The sequence below is a fragment of the Cariama cristata genome, unplaced genomic scaffold (genome assembly GCF_000690535.1).
Source record: "Cariama cristata isolate BGI_N322 unplaced genomic scaffold, ASM69053v1 scaffold2413, whole genome shotgun sequence".
Classification (NCBI taxonomy): domain Eukaryota; kingdom Metazoa; phylum Chordata; class Aves; order Cariamiformes; family Cariamidae; genus Cariama; species Cariama cristata.
Genome location: NW_009607606.1, coordinates 8,243 through 24,506, shown reverse-complemented (window position 1 = coordinate 24,506; position 16,264 = coordinate 8,243). Strand labels below are relative to the sequence as shown.

The 16,264-nt window shown below is 41.0% G+C and overlaps 1 protein-coding gene across 1 annotated transcript in view; it reads right to left on the bottom strand.

Annotated features, from left to right (window-relative positions):
* The window catches only part of LOC104158981 (F-box-like/WD repeat-containing protein TBL1X), a gene marked incomplete at its 5' end in the record, with an annotated part of 35,335 nt that extends 19,525 nt beyond the window's left edge, over window positions 1–15,810 (bottom strand). Inside the window, 3 exons of the mRNA XM_009696772.1 lie at window positions 6,107–6,239; window positions 12,679–12,928; window positions 15,665–15,810. Coding sequence (XP_009695074.1) covers window positions 6,107–6,239; window positions 12,679–12,928; window positions 15,665–15,810 — 529 coding nt within the window. The remainder of the gene's footprint in view (window positions 1–6,106; window positions 6,240–12,678; window positions 12,929–15,664) is intronic.
* Between the last annotated feature and the right edge of the window lie 454 nt (window positions 15,811–16,264).

Below are 16,264 nucleotides of genomic sequence, written 5' to 3'. Positions count from 1 at the left end.
GGGGGGGGGTGGGAGAAGGAGTATTCTCTGCTCTGGAAAGTATTCTGACTTCTGTTGAATGATTCAGTGAACCCTGCCTTATTAGAGGACCATAGTTCAAGCACAATTCAGAAAGATATTTAATCTCCTTAGCCCACAGAAGCATTTCTATCTGCATGATAAAGCAGCTCATTCCAACATGCAAATCATGAACACTTGAGTAATAGGTATACTGTTCTGCACTACGGTGAAGTACTGCCAAATTTAGGAAGACTAGTTCTGAAAGAATTTTATTTCATGTTCTCCAGCACCGGTATAATCATGAATCGAAGTGGACAAATGTTTGCAGAATTTTATTTGTGACACATAAAATCTCCATTCCGTAACTGTCAGCACAGAGGTTAAAACAGCTGCAGTTGGGTAAGGAAATCTGCAAGGTGTTTGCTGAACCTTGGTACTTCTAATCTTCAGCCGCAAGTCCTCTAATCACTGTTATTTTGATATGCAATATTGCTAATGCATATTTAATACTTCTGGCTCAAAGAAGTTACTTTTTATTATTTTATTTTAAAAGAGATTATTAAAAGCACAAAAAGGAAGGAAACCCCTCCTTATAATTTATACATCTAATTCTTCCTTAATAAAGCAGATCTCTTAAAGTAAGCGCTTGCGCTTCCAAGGCAGTCAGTAGAGGGAAGTGCCTCAGAGGTATCCAGAGGCAGATCTCTGTCCCATGGATTTCACAACATTGCTCTCTGCAGCAGGTTATTCAAGTAGACCTCACCTAATAGCTGATCACTTTGCATTAACGGATTTGCTGCAATGGGGAAACTGGTCTCGCTAAAGTCACCTGCTACTGAATAAGCACCTACAGTTAGCAGAATTAACACCTGGCACTGGTTAGGGCGGTGGTGTGTGAAATCAGACCCCTCAACCCGGTAATTCAAAAGGATTATTCAGAAAGGTAATTCACAGTGGATCCTAAACCACTGATAGGAGGAATACAGTCACTCAAAGTATTACATAAACCCCAGAGATGACGACAGGACATAGCCTAGAAACATCCTTTCTTGCTTCTGAGAGACATAGCCATAAGTGAAAGATCTTGGACAACAGCTTTTATAGCTAATTATTTTGCTGACTAGGGAGAGCAAAGGTACATGGAGCACTCTGCAAGAGACAAAGTTCCCCTGTGTGAAAGAGGCTAATATAGATCAGCAAAGATAAGCGAAAAAACCTACTGCTGGGCTTTGGGAATGCGGCCAGGTCCCTCTGCTTCACGGCTCGGAGAATTACTTGAAGGGCATGGCTGGATGTAACAGCACAGAGCACGCTCTTGGAAGCAGCAGTTGACCATGCTGACAGAAACATCCTAAATTCAACTGGAAAAGCTTTTGGAGTTCAAGGCTCTAGCAGCCCTGACATTCACAGTCCACTCACTTCCATACTGGGAAATTCAGTTATTTTCAGGAACTCTCTGGGTCACTGGACCATGACGACCTTACACTAGCAAACTGACAGGTTATCCCCTGGCCAGATTTTGGCCTGTTTTAATTAGCACTCTTGCTCAGGGCCCTGATGTTCTCTCTGAATAACTCCTGGGCATGGCTTGGTGCTTACAAGATCCAGAGACGATTCCCAACGTGCAGTTTGCTTGGCAGCCAGGCTAGTTTGCTAGCAGAGACACCAGTTGTTCTGTGCCAGTTGGCCTCAGCGCCTAGGAATATTCCCAGGCACGGTGAGTTTACTAATGTGGATGTAGCTGTAGTGGGTTTCTGCACTACCCAGGGAACGTAACCATCTGTAACAATTTACATGTGCCATAAAATTAAAACATATTGAAAGATATCTCATGGAAGAAATCAAACTTTGAAGAGGAAGACAATTGGCTTTTAAAAGCAAAACTGGAATTATGGTCAGGAATGGCCAAATCTTGAGATTTAGCCAAGCACCCACTTTTTTTTTTTTTTTAACCTGTCCAAAACACTACATGCAATTAGCTGTTTTGGAATGTTGATTTCCTTCATAAAGGGTAATTAATCCTCTCACATGGCTGTATGTATGCACTTTACTGTGCATACTATTCTAATGCTTCCATTCATAACATCTAAGCATTCTTCTTATAGGCATCTGGTTCCAGTCATGCCTTTGATAGCCTTCACTGGTATCTTTAGTCTTCTCCATCCTCCACATTAAGGTTTCTGGGTGTGGTGGAGGAAGAGCAGCTGAGCTGGAAAGCATAGTTTTTCTGGCTATTCAATCAGAGAAAATCCTGTCTCTATTGTTTGTTGTTTTTTTTTTAAATAGCCCTTTGCAAAGTCCACAGAGTATATACTCCTGTGCTAGCTTGCACAGCCTAAAAAATCGTAGCAATTGGTAGATGAGACATCAAATATCAAAATTTCTTTCTGTCCGTGGGATACTCACTAAATCTGGAAACCAATGCTCTAGTTTTGGGTAATTCATTCTACAAACAAATCCCCTTACACAGCTTGCTTCAGATTAGGTTGTGAACCTGCATCATTCTTTTAGTGCTTTGAAAATTACATCAGGTTGCTGTCTAAACTGCTGCTAATTGTTAGAAAAATTTATTGCTTGTATAACAAGGCTTGAAGAAAATACTTTGCCATGAATTGAGATTCGATTGTGCTAGGCACTTTATAAACAGAACAAATGTGTTATTTCCTTTATTTAATAGTTAGGTTCTTATCTGTGTTTTTTAAGAAGACAACAGATGGGTACAATCAGGCAGATGGGAAACCAGAAGAAAACTACAGACCGGGCAGCACAATATGGTTATTATAGAATCTAACAATTTGGTGTTTGTGCATCAGACTAACTGCGGTTTTCTTTTTTGAAGCATTACTTTGTAAAGGACAAACAGAACTGTAGCATACTACAGGTCCTGGGGAATTTCTCCTCCTTGTTTAATTGGTGCCATAACACACAGTTTACCTCTAGATGAGAGCTTGCGCTATTATTATACCAGACATCTCAACTGCTTCTTTGTACAGTGGCATAATCAGTCACTCAGCCCTCTTCCTTTGGTTTAATTTTCTTCTGTGCACTCTATGCCATTTCAGCCATGTAAGCTTCATCAGGCACTGACTGCTGCGTTACCTGAAGGCTAACTGCATCACATACTTTGTTTCTTATGAGCAGGCTGAAATCTGCTCAAGATGCACATGCATCTAAATTATTTGCATTTTCATTGCATTGCCATTAATCAGTCTGCATGAGACACAGAACCTGACTGCACTTTCTAACCATGCATGTATTTAAGTGCTTCCAAAACCAGTAGCAAAGCTTATTAAGAAAGACCTATTACACCAAAGGGTAAAACTTAATTGAAGGGATAGAGAGAAGGTACTCCTCTATCTTAGACATCTGACTAATGCTTCTGATTATCACCCTCCAGGTTTACCTCCAGCTGTGTAAGATACCACTGTCCCAGGGATGCATCTACCAGCGCTCAGCACCCTGCAGCAAAGTTAAACACCTCGGTCGCTGCAGTATATACTCTGCTTTATTAAATGGTTCGCTGTCCAAACTATGCACGCTACGACTGAACCACAGATCCTAGGGAAGCAGTCCGGTATGGCAAGTACTGGCAGGGAGGTGAGGCAGACACCCAGAAGTAGTTACCAACGCTAAAGCCAACAGATGAGGTCTGAGCACCTATACTTAAGAGTCTTAACTCCCTATGTAATGAGTTGAGAGATGGTAGGTACCTGCAGAGGGACAGAGCGCTTGAGTAGATGCCTAATTTCAGCTGTGCAGATATTCTCCAGAATAAAGTAGCATCTTCACTTCATCTCAGGCGCCAGCAGGTGTCCCTAAAGAATAATTCTGTATGGTATCCTTGCTCCCCACCACTTTTCCTTTCAATAATAATGTGGGTGTGTGCTGTTCTCCACAGAATTCAAATAAATAACCATAATGGATAAGTTTACTACTAAAAAGTATATTGCTTAGGATGACAGAGCTAAAGGAGACCTATTGTATCAACAAATACAGTCCCTTCATTTGATCGTAAATGAGAGCTATTGACCTCAAGACAGCCCATGAAATTCTAATTAAGTTTGTCCCCACTATGGGAAAGCTCTTCCAGATTTTATGAAACCTTCTCTAGATTTTCATCTTTAATAAGGAACAGCCATGAAAACAATTCAATGAGGTTAACCAAATTCTTCTTAGTTCGAGGTTTTCTTCACTATTAGGCCATGATTTAACATCTATGGGTAGTCAAAGCATTTAGGCATACATTGAAAAGTTAGAGTAGTAGTACAGGAGCATGTTCGTTCAGGATCATTTGATGTTGACTTACAAGTCGTTATGTAGGCAGTAACATTTCCTTCACATCACAGATTCTTTGCCTTCCCTTGATTTGCTTGCTTTTCCTTGAAAACATCCCCTCAGATTTGGGCTGGGACAATTAAGTAGTATCATATGCTTAGTTCTTCCACATCTGTCAAGCCTAACTTTTATTTATTTATACATCAAATAAATCTCTTTTTATGGCTCACTCAACTGTATGCTGGGAAGAGGACAATCTGTGTGAAATAACTGTTTTACACTTGCCTATTTTAACTGGAGACTGACCTTAATGAGCAGGACTTCCCTTCCTAATAATAATTCGTTAGGGATTAGTAATACTGCCAAGCAATATTGCCTGAGACACTAGAAAACTGAGTGGGTAGAGGAATACGGTTAGCAGAAAATCCAGCAAATGCACGGCATAGGAGCATGGCTGCTATTGCTGCTCTTGTCTGTATCATGGCATCACCCAGGGACCTTATCACAAACCAGAAGACCCGCTGAGCCTATGATAAAAAAGAGGTGAAACCCAAAGTTTTTCATCCAAAAACCCTACATACAGTTTTTGCAATTCTACCACTATATCCATTTAAAATTAATAAATGAAGATACTTAATTCTACAGATGCTGGACGTCCAGGCCTGGACATTCCAGAAATGAAGCATATTCCGCAGGATTCTGTTTTCTAAAAATCCAGTTTGTTATCTGAAATTATTCTTTGGAAACTTTTGTCTTCATTCTCTTAGAGATCTTGTCCTGTTTATGCAACCTGGTATTTATTTTTCCTATTTATTCTCTTCCGTTTGCACTCTAATTCCTTGTTTTTATGTATTAAGTCAACAAAGATAGGAAGACTATTCTGATGATCTTGCAAAAAGTTGGAAATAAAATAAAGACTCTCCTCTTCCTTGTAAGAAATGTGTTCCGATACTGCTAAGCAACTTTAAGTGACGAAGACTCATTTATCTCCTTTAACTTATATCAGCTTTCCTCCACGTTCCCAGCTAGACTTCTTAAATTTAGCCTTCGTTTTAAGGTTTAACTTCAAGCATGAACAAACACAGATTCCAACAGTGTCTGTTTATAGCTCTCGGGGTATGTTTACATTAGCATTTTTGTTTGGATCAAAAATGCTTTTTTGTAAGTCAATCTTCTGATTGTCCCACTTACCATGCTTCGGTTGTCATTGCTGAGCAGTCCTGCAGAACACAAACTAGACTCCTTTCCAGTGACACTAAACCAAAACATGCCCCCAAACCACTCCTTAACATTCAGCTCATCGGATAAAAGTAGGTCCAGCCTGAAGCCGCCCTATGCCATACCAACAATGGCGACATGAGGTCCTCACACAATAGCTTTGCTCCACCGATGTACTCCTGTTTGTGCACCACGCTAATGCAGACATAGCCAAAGAGAACTCTGGTTTAGAGTCTCCATACTTTTAAAAAGAAAACACGGGTGACAGAAACTTTCTGAGACCCCAATGTGAACCATTTACTAAGAGCAGTAGGAGTAGATTACGCAAACTTCAAATACTCTGACAGTTATCCATAGTTATTTTAAAAACCTTTTAAAAAATTTATGTGTATTCAGGGCCACAGAGTGCACATCTTAAATGTGCAAATGCTTCATATTCTGCGTCACCGTATAATTACTTAACAGCTACACAGGTACAGCAGTGCTGAAGAAACCAGTAGCAGGCTGAAAAAACAGTGAAGAGAATCCTCGTTCATCTCTAGTACACACTCGCAAGTTCTTGCATCTCGAAATATATTCTAATTGCAGCAGCTGGTTTCAGTCAGGGACTTACCCAGATGCTAGCAGGTCACTGACAGGGTTCCAAGCACAGATGAACACCTCTGATTCATGGCCCCGAAGGACTGTTGCTTTGTTAGGAGGAATTTCAACATCCCCGTCAATTTCCATTGGCTTTGAATGATTATCTGTAAGGAGAGAGATCAGAATAAGTAGTTTGCAAGATGCCGTTAGATCTGCTTTAAAAAACAAGCTGGCTACCCATGGCCTAAAGCTTACAGCAATGTAGACACTATGAACAATAATCTGTGTTGTGTCACTGACCACATTACTCTATTTTCTTCCCTATGATGATCCAAATTTATGATATTTCCTCAAAATATAGAGCTTTCCCAAACATTTGTATAAATGCACATAGCTTTTCTTCCACAAACCAGCTTGCATTTATTTCAGTATCATTTTTTTTTGAAGCTGGCTTCATTAAAAATGACTTACAGATTTATTAAAATAGCAGATGGCCACATTTGAGAAAAGCTTTACGCTGTTCTTTTAAAAAAGTAACATACAGCACATACATTTTCCTACACAGTGCCCTGTAAGTAATATGTGTGGTACTCACAGATGAAGAATATGCCGAGGAAGGGCCTCATTCACTGAGCACGGCAGGGAAACAGTGAGTGATCACCTTCTCAAGGCTATCGTGATATATGCAAAGGTACCAACGGAGGCATAGATATACTTAACCTACATGCTGTAATTCTGGAGTTCTTTAGACTGCAGTCTAAGCAACTTTGTTTTTATAAAGCTCTTTTACTTCCTTAAGGAAAAAAAATGTGAATTTAAAATGATGAATTTCTCTTAGTGGCAGCAATTCATTCCAATTTGCATCACGAACAATGTTTTCACTCCAGATTTTCATTGCTTCAGTATAAATCTTCCTCATTCAGCTCAAACTACACTTCCTGGCAGCAACGCAAGGTTATTATCCTCTGCGAACAAGACACCAGCCAAGGACAGGTAACGCACTGATGGAGCAGACAGCAGATGTTACACACAGGAGTGTAGCCCATTTTGCAGAAAGCAGGTCCAAAGGCAGCCTCCTGTTATCTCATCGGTGCCTCGGCCAGCTGATCTGCTCCGAGTGATCGACATGCAAGTTCTCTTTCTGGGTTAAGTCTTTTAGCTAGTCATTCTTTAATCACATATGGAGATCCATAGGTTTGCAAGTGGAATAATTATGCTCCTTTATTGCCACATGTTTATAGCATTTAAAATCAGCCATCTGTCCTGATACTCAAGCTCTGCTCAGCTCTTGCCCATTGACTGGCAAAACAGACAGTGACGCTGCACAACTGCCATCGGAAGGAAGATCTCCAGATTTCTACTCTTACCCAGGCTTTCAAATACCCTGTTTTGCTCTGTCTAATTTATGCCGAGTCACACGAATAGCACTTCTCATTGCATATTTGGTTAGGTACCCTGGTAACTATGTCTGTGCCATATCTACCCATAGATGGAACGGAATGGAATGGAATTCCCCTGGAATTCAATGAGTTGCATAGCACTGAGTATCAAAATGAGAAAACTAACAGTAGTTTCACAGCTCACATTTCTGATTCCAAGTATCTATATTTTTAACTATACTTCTTACCTATGGACTTGTTGCATAAAACTAAACATATTACAAATGCCTATTTGAAAATCTACGCCTATGCTGAGTCCCTATATTAAGCATACCCTATGTGTATAACTACTAAAATTAATACTGTCAAGATATACTAGTACTCGAGATTTAGCCTGACACTAGCAGCTGGGAACTCTGATATGATATTCTGAGCTTTCAGGGCAGTGAAGAGCAAAGCACTACTAAAACCCACCAGAAGATACAAGTCTAGAACTCACAATCCTCTATTTCTCAGCACAGCACTGAATCACCACGTTTAAAGCATATTTTCATGAGAAAAACAGCAGCACGGTAATGGCTATGCATTCATCTGTGTCCTGTTCACAGTGTGAGTTGGAAGCTGGGGGTAAATCAAGAAGATCTTTCAAGTATTTTAATTTGAAAAATTTAAATGAGATGCTACACATACGATCCTACTGTTACCTGCCTGGCTCTAAAGACACAGCTGCTCTTTGCTCTCGAGTAAAACCAAATGACAGTTTGGAAGCAGCATTACACCAAGGTCCCAGCATCACGAGGTGCTATCAGACCAAAGCCATCTGATACTTAGAAATGTTTTTCATTTGTACATGACCAGATGGAGGAACCTAGATACACACTTTGAATGTTATTAACTGCGGTGAAAAAAACCCACAAATAGTCATGCTGTGAAAAAGAAACCTTGACCGGCTGATACCTGCATTACTACATACAAGACTGACTGGCCTCTGGGAGCAACGAAATACCTGCAGGACTATTTTCTACTGTCTTCAGTAATGATTTTGACACTACAGCTTTGGTGGTTCAGGAGAAAAGGGAGGGAAAGATGAGAAGTCATTCAGAAATCATTCACAAATGTTCACATTATATGCATTTTCTTCCTATTTTCATCAGTAGTCAGGAACATTCATATTTAGTGTCACTGTTCAGCACAAAACTCAAAATACCCCTTTGTACAAACAGGACAGTTCATGCTCTTGCAATACTGTATCAGGCTCTCCTGATTCAGATAGACACTAGCAATACAAAACGGATACGACTATGATAACAAACGACTGCAAAACGCCCTGAGCACGAGACGGCACCCTCGTAAGAGTGCCGAGTCCCTTACACAGCACGAGCTCTTGTCAGCCCTGGTCTCATCTGAGAGTTTGGCTTTCCTATGGAAGCGGCTACAATGTGTGCATGGGCAACGAGAATAAACAGGTAAGTAAGATGCAGTAACCATCAAGAACAGGCTCCTTTCTTAAAAAGTATCTCCAGAGCAGAAAGCTCTCGGTTAAGACCTCATTTGCACAAAGAATGCCTCTGAGGGGGTCTCTGAAAGAAAGGACAGTTCTACCAAGTGCAACAGACCCTCATAGGTGAAAAACTTAAATCTGCAGGTCACATGGAAAACTATTTTCTAAAGGTCAGAGGATCTTTGGTTAAGTCTACACTGTATTCTTCTAATTTTTTTCCTCAAATGTATTAAAAATCCCAAATCACTGGAAATCAAAAGTCATATTTGCCAAAAATATTGTTTAAAAAAAGAAAAAAATAATTCTAACACACCATTGAGTAATATTAACTCTCTATCTTCTCCAAATTAAAAAAGATGTATTTTTAAGATCTTACCACTGCTAACCCTGTCTTTTATCAGGAAATGTGTTTTTTTACTTAAATCTTTGACAGGCCCTTCGCTGAAGTTGGTCTTTAAGGCTGTAGTTATAATAAAGGAACTGGGCTCAGCCTTTTTTCCAGAGCTTTATTTTTCTTAAACCCAAGCCAATCCTTGCAAATATAATGAAACAAATGACGCTAAAAATATTTGAGTTGGAAAACAATCCAAAGTTTGGCTCCATTTCTACATGCCGATTTTTATTTTTTCTACTAATTTTTAAAGTGACTCAAAGCTGAAAATATTACTCAGGAAGCAGTAAGAGAAGGCAGTGATTTTATTTATTTAGTATTTGAATTTGCACCTCAAACCGCTGTCAGATTTTTTTCTGTCTCTTCCCTTTCTTAAATCAAATCACCCTATCATATCATATTATATTGATAACACCACATACAAAAATATATCATGTAACATTAAATATATTAGCACTTTTTGGGGAAGATTTATAGTTACACCCTATCCTAAACTTTTGTCCTACCTGTCCTAAACCTTGTGTCCTTATCTAAGCCATTTTACACCCTATCCTAAACTTTTGTCCTACCCTAAACCTTTTGTCCTAAGCTAAGCTCTTGCCAGATCTTTCGTCTTAGTCTATCCTAAACAGCCCCTCTGAACGCGGTGATAAGGGAAAAGGTAAGTCTGGATATACAGTTTGGCCTGCGTAAGCAATGAAAAGGAAGGGTATGACCTTTTTGCTATTTCATTAACGTAACTATTTTTATAACTTTACCACAAGAGAGGGAAGTACAATTGTAAGAGTGTTAATCAGACCCAAATTGCCAGCTAGATATATTAATCTTTATTTCTAGTCGTTTCTGCTAATTAAAGAGGCAGATCTCTTGGTGTTTAAATAAACAGGTCTGTTCAAGGGTGAGAATGCCAGCTTTGCAGTTCTGTGTGCATCTCCCATGTGTAATCCTCATCTGCAGTTGTGCTACACCACCTTGCTGGTACCATCCGAATGCCGCAGACAGAAAGGTTATAGTCCTGCCAAGGTGAGGGAGGCACACAAATCAGAGTCGGCTGTCCCTGCATTTCTCACCGCCTTCCCTCCAAAGCCTCCTTCTCCTTAAATTGCTGAGCTCACCTCCTCACCCACGATGACCAACTGGCACAACAGTAGTTGCCAACAACACGTGCCAGTTGGCCAGCTCCTCCTCGAGGACTTTCTGCCTTCCCATCACCACTCCTCAGTTACTCTGCTTGCCTGGTAGGCTGCTTAGCCACTGTAATGCTTTGAAATTTGCTGTCTGGTAGAGGATCTCATTGATTGGCACGTACCCTGCCTCTGTGAAATTGTACTGGACAACACAGCGCCATGGTCTTGCTTCCTGCTCCAGAGAAGAGCTACTGGATGATATTAAGTCATACAGGACTTCTCCTCAATACTCCAAAAAAGGTCTGCAACTGTTTGTGAAAACCTTTCTATTAAAAATTGCTGTGAGAATTATTATTTTTTACTAATAAAAAGGCAGATCTGAGAAATCAAGGCGTAGAGCGTGGTCATACATCTGAACTGATCCACAAGGCTTTCCTGTTACTAATACAATAGCATGTGTGTTTCTTCAGATCAGAAGGAAGTAAGTCTGAGCGGTTCTGTATTAGTGCTGAACTGATAATCAGTTTTCTACCTTAAGAATTTGATTTTTTTGGTCCTGAGACAGGAAGACATTCTCCCAAAATTTTCACAAATCAGCTGAAAGAAAGTGTCAACAAACAAAATGTCAGTGTTTGATACATTTAAAAGTGCTTTCATTTCTGTTTGCAACCCTTCACACATGAAATAAGTTCAATTTCAAAACAAAGGGTCAGTTGGAAGTAAAACATAAGCAATCCATAGTCTAAAACCAGATTAATATTTTCAACATTTTCAGAGCTTTTATACAATTACATTCTCAAAGGAAAAATGTAATTTAAATCATTGCAGTTTTATTGGGGGAAACTATCCTGTCTAACTGGAATCCTCTGAAGAAAAACTTGGTTTGAAAGCATTTTTCTTAGTGACCCACAGAGGAATCTATTCAGATCAAAGAGAAGATGGGGACAGATAAAGGTATCTACACTGCAGAACAAATAACATCTGTGACATGACTACAGTCCTGATCTGTTACCTGTCTAAGCCAAAGAGCTATCGGGGCTTCCTACAAAACCTGCCACGCACGTTCCTCTAGAATTTCCCGGGAAGGCAATCGGTGACATGACTACAGTCCTGATCTGTTACCCGTCTAAGCCAAAGAGCTATCAGGGCTTCCTACAAAACCTGCCATGCACGTTCCTCTAGAATTTCCTGGGAAGGCAATCAGGCATTAAGGTCTCACTTCAGAAGTTAGCCAGTGCCTTAATATAGCTTGCACACAGAAACCAGAACCATTAATCATATCTGCCCCACAATGTTAGCGCAGTTGTCACGATCTAGTTACACATGCAGGAATGTCCACTCCTTGTTTTATATGTCTGACTTCAGATGTCTAAGAGACGAGCGCAGTCTCCTGCCACCACCAATAAACAAAGGTGGATTCAGAGCTCTTGAGAACTGACTGTTCCCACAGACTAAGGAAATCTTGGGAAGGTAGGACCTTCAATCAGATATCTGCAGTGGACTGTATGACTAAGAATGTGCTAATAAATAAAAAGGCGAGGAACTCTTTCCTCTGTCTCCAAGACAGGTTGGCTGCATCCGAGCTGTCTGCTGGGAACGGCCCTCGGTATGTGCAACTCCCTATTCTGTGCTTGGCCATGCTGTTCAAGAATGGACAGCTGGTATAGGCCAAACTGGGCCAAGGACCATGCCAAGGCTACGGATGACCACTGGATAGTTAGTGCTCAAGGTTATGCTCTGGCCATGCTTCATTTACACAACATACGGCTTCTAGGTCCCAGCCTCTTAAGCCATCTCCCTCCTAGCCTGGCCAAAATGACCAACTGTGGCTACAGCTTCTCCCAACTTCTATCAGATATCTAACAGCACCTATAAAGCTCACAATGTTAATGAAGCCTGGGTAGCCTGCTCCAAGGAGAGAGCATACAGCTCCACTTCTTGATACTGCCTTTAATTTGCAATTCTGAAGGTATCTGAAGTTTTTGGATTCTGAGAGGACATGAGTAAAACAGCACTGTGATGTGAAACATGATTTTTACTGAGCAGTCTTTCTAGAAATACCCTGCCCTCCTGAAATGATTCCCCCGAGTTCTTCCAGATGCCTGAGAACTCCCTGAGCTCCCTTGAAGATGCCAAGTAAGTATAAGAGTATCACTGAAACTCAAATCACCCAGTAGTGGCAAGCAGCTGCATGGGCTGGCTTACTTATTGCATGTGCCCCATTCTCCTCTCCATTCACAGTGGCTTCTCCGTTCTTTGGTGTGTTCTGCTGGGAAACAGCAGTCGTCGTAGCTCCCGCTGTTGCTGCCGTTGCTGCCGCTGCTGCCGCTGCACTGGCTTGTTGCTGAGCTAGTTTCTCTCTGAATGCTTGCTGCCGGGTCTGAACAACATCAGGCATCACCGCGTCTATCAGAGACAGTGATTCTATCGGCCTGCCGTCAAATACTGTACCATCCTGCAGGGAAAATGGAGCAGAAGTGAAACTGCAAGTTTAGGATCTTCACCACTGAGGTCGACAAAGAGGTAATGATATAAAGAAACAAAACCAGGTTGTGTGAAGATACTGCACTTTGACTTAACCAACAGCACCACATTACTACGGACCGCCTCTCTCTCAGATCCGTGATGGTGTTACTCATGTTCCACTTAGAAATCTGTTCGGTGAATAAGTCATTTATTGGAATTTTATAGAAAATTCAGGCATATAGTCTTTACAGAAGCAAAAAAACTATGCTATGGAAAAAAAAAAAAGTCTGACTGATGACAGAAACTTTCTCTTTGTTTTGTATTTGGAAAAAAAGAGTCATGGTTAAAGCTATGACAAAGGCAAACAGACTTTGGTTGAATTGTTTGTCTTCCTGCACTTGCAGGGGCACAGGAATAGAAGCAGCTGATGAATAATGAACCTCAGCCAAAACAAGGCGTATGCACAAATTCAGTGGTTTCTTAGACGGCATTCAACAGCCCAGCTCCACCAGTTGTAGCTGATTGTCCAGGGCTGCTTTACCATTATTTTTCCTTTATTCTGCTAGTTTTATTCATAATAATTATGTCTTTCATTTTGATTTCCATAAATTAGGCTTCAGGTTTAACAACCAATTGACTTAACCTTTAAGGGCTGTTTTTTAAGACTTAATATAGACCCAGGTCAACAACCGCTATATCTACTTAGCTTTGCTTCACTTTCACTTTCTTATTATCTTAAACATAGGAAAAAGGCTTTAGTAGCCTCCGTAAAGTCCCATTTTACTGATCTTCTGCAAACTCCCTTTAATTCTTTGAAATAATCAAGACTCAGCAGTGAAAGATTTGTGTTTGAGGAACAGCAGATAAGATCAGGATATGGATAGATGAAGTCGCTGGGAAACAATATAATTTTCAATAGATAACAATAACTAATAAAGAAAAATAGCCGTTTGGCTGACTAGCATGCTTCTGTTGGACTAGTCTTTGAATTACCCCTTACAATTACAATATTAAGATAATACGTATTTGTTTCCTCATGGGGAAGAAAAAGGAGGAAAGAGTCATTAGAGAAGAAAAATGTAAGCTCTCTTTCTCCTCAACATTTTTAATGTAAATGTCTCTACCAACATTTATTTGAATCCTGGCTCAAATCCTTGCTACACAATGAAAAAAATGTTTGCCAATGGATTTTGGCATCGTACATTTTTCACTGTAAAACTGCTCACTGGACTATTTCCATGACTGCCCTTTAACATAGCACAAACAATACGTAGATTTTGCACACAAGAGTTTACAGCCTCACTGATTACTCGCTGCTTTTAAGTAATACACATAGAGAAGCACATATGTAGCCCTTATTGGCGTTCAGACGTAGCAGGCATGGCCTCTGCTTTGCTGTAATGAACTTAACAGTATGTATTTGAACAGAATCAAACCACGATGAGAGCAACATAAATCTTAATGGTGACAACACATGTATTTTTAGATTATTCTCTCAACAGAGGTCAATTCTGAAGCTGGATGCACAGGAGCAGACCCCTATAGCTGTCATATGACCTGAACTGGTAGGTGCTGTTCATGGCTGAAAGTTTCTAACTGTGTAGCTCCAATTTCAAGCACAGGGCAAAATGTTAAGTAGCAGCAAATTGGGAGAGATTCCTAATGCTGGTTTGTTATTACAACTGCATCAAAGTGCAGCTTGGCATGAATGTCAAATGTCATTGCCCCAATTAAAAAATAACACATACACAACTCTTAAACACAGCATTGAGTCATAAAAAGAAAACCACATAGAATGTCAGCGAGAAAAACAAATGAGTTTCCAAACTACACACTGCAAACAACAACCTTTTCTCTATTTTATATTCCTTTGTTCTCACCCAAGCTGTTCACATGCTACATTCAGCTATAGAGGAAAAAGCAATAGCTTTTTATGTATTAATATTTATTACAGATCTCTGTCAATTATGAATATCTATGGTAAATATTTTGTAATGCAGTACTTGCTTATCTGTCATGCTTCACTCCCTCTCGAAGCACCATGCCTTTAAGGCTGGCAGAGCAAAACTGCTGGCTTTTCCTCCATCCCCTCTTTGTTTCCGCTGGCAGTTCAAGGAGAACAGAGACATTTTGTGGCTGCTCATACAATCCCCACAGACAACCAGTGCCCCAGCCAGGGTCAGAATTTACACACAACTGTTTTGCTGTGTTCATGGGAGGAGGATGCCTGGTCTTATATGATCTGAGCTAAAGTCACTGAAATCAAACAGAACCTCTCCAGTGACCTCCATGGATTTTGATCAGGCTTCTCATAGCTTGATAGCAGGCGTCAGGGAGTGAAGTTGTCACCTACACTGCAGGCTTTTCCTGCCAAATTCTGCTGTGTCCTTGAAAACGTAAGACTGTAAACACAGAGGCATTTTCTTGTTTGGTGCAAGAACCTGTGCACCCTGGATTTATTGACTGGGGTAGCAGAAACACCATTAATACTCAGTTAAGCAGTGCAAAGAAGGCCACAGCTAAAAATTGAAATACGTCTCTCTCTCTGCTGGGCATAGGGCAAAGCATGAGGAACAAAACTAAACCAGCTCAAGAGAAATTGCAGAGTGGTGGCTTGTGTCTCTGGGCTGTTGGGACGTGTCGCTTCGCAAGCCCCGGTGTGCCAGTGGGTGGTGCAACAGGTGCGGGCGGTGGCGGGGGTACCGGGGCTACCGGGGGTACTTACTTCGTTGATGCTGATCTCAGCCTCGACATACTGGAGCCCCTTTTGGAGGATGGAGATGAGCGCGGCAGGTGGCACTAGCGTTCCGTTGATGTTGGACTGGCTGATGTGGCTCTCGATACCGAAGGTGAAGGCCGAGTGGGAGAAACCTGAGAGCAGGAAAAGGAAGCCATGACATGAAATCTAAATGCACCAGCCAGATACACCTTCATGGTCTAAAAATAATTCCGCTCCGAGATCTGAAAGACGTTGCCGCGTAAGCAGAAGGACGTGGGCCGGCTGCATGGAGCCCGGGAGGTTAACCAGAGCCATCCTGATCTCCCTGCCACAGCCCATCCCCCTCCCCTGCACGTATAGGGGAAGCCGTATAGAAATGGAAATGCGCGCACAGAAAAATAACCAGAGAACTGCACTAACCGACAACAAAAACAAACACGTAAAAACCAGGAATCGCCACAAGGGCAAGTCCAGCTAAAAAACAGTGCCTCAAATCTTCATTTCCCTTGCTGCATTTTCAGTGTCGGTGTTTGCTGAAGCTAAATACTAAAATCCCCATCAGCGCGCAAGTTGTGTAAAATCAAGGCATAGATGCAGCTGACACAG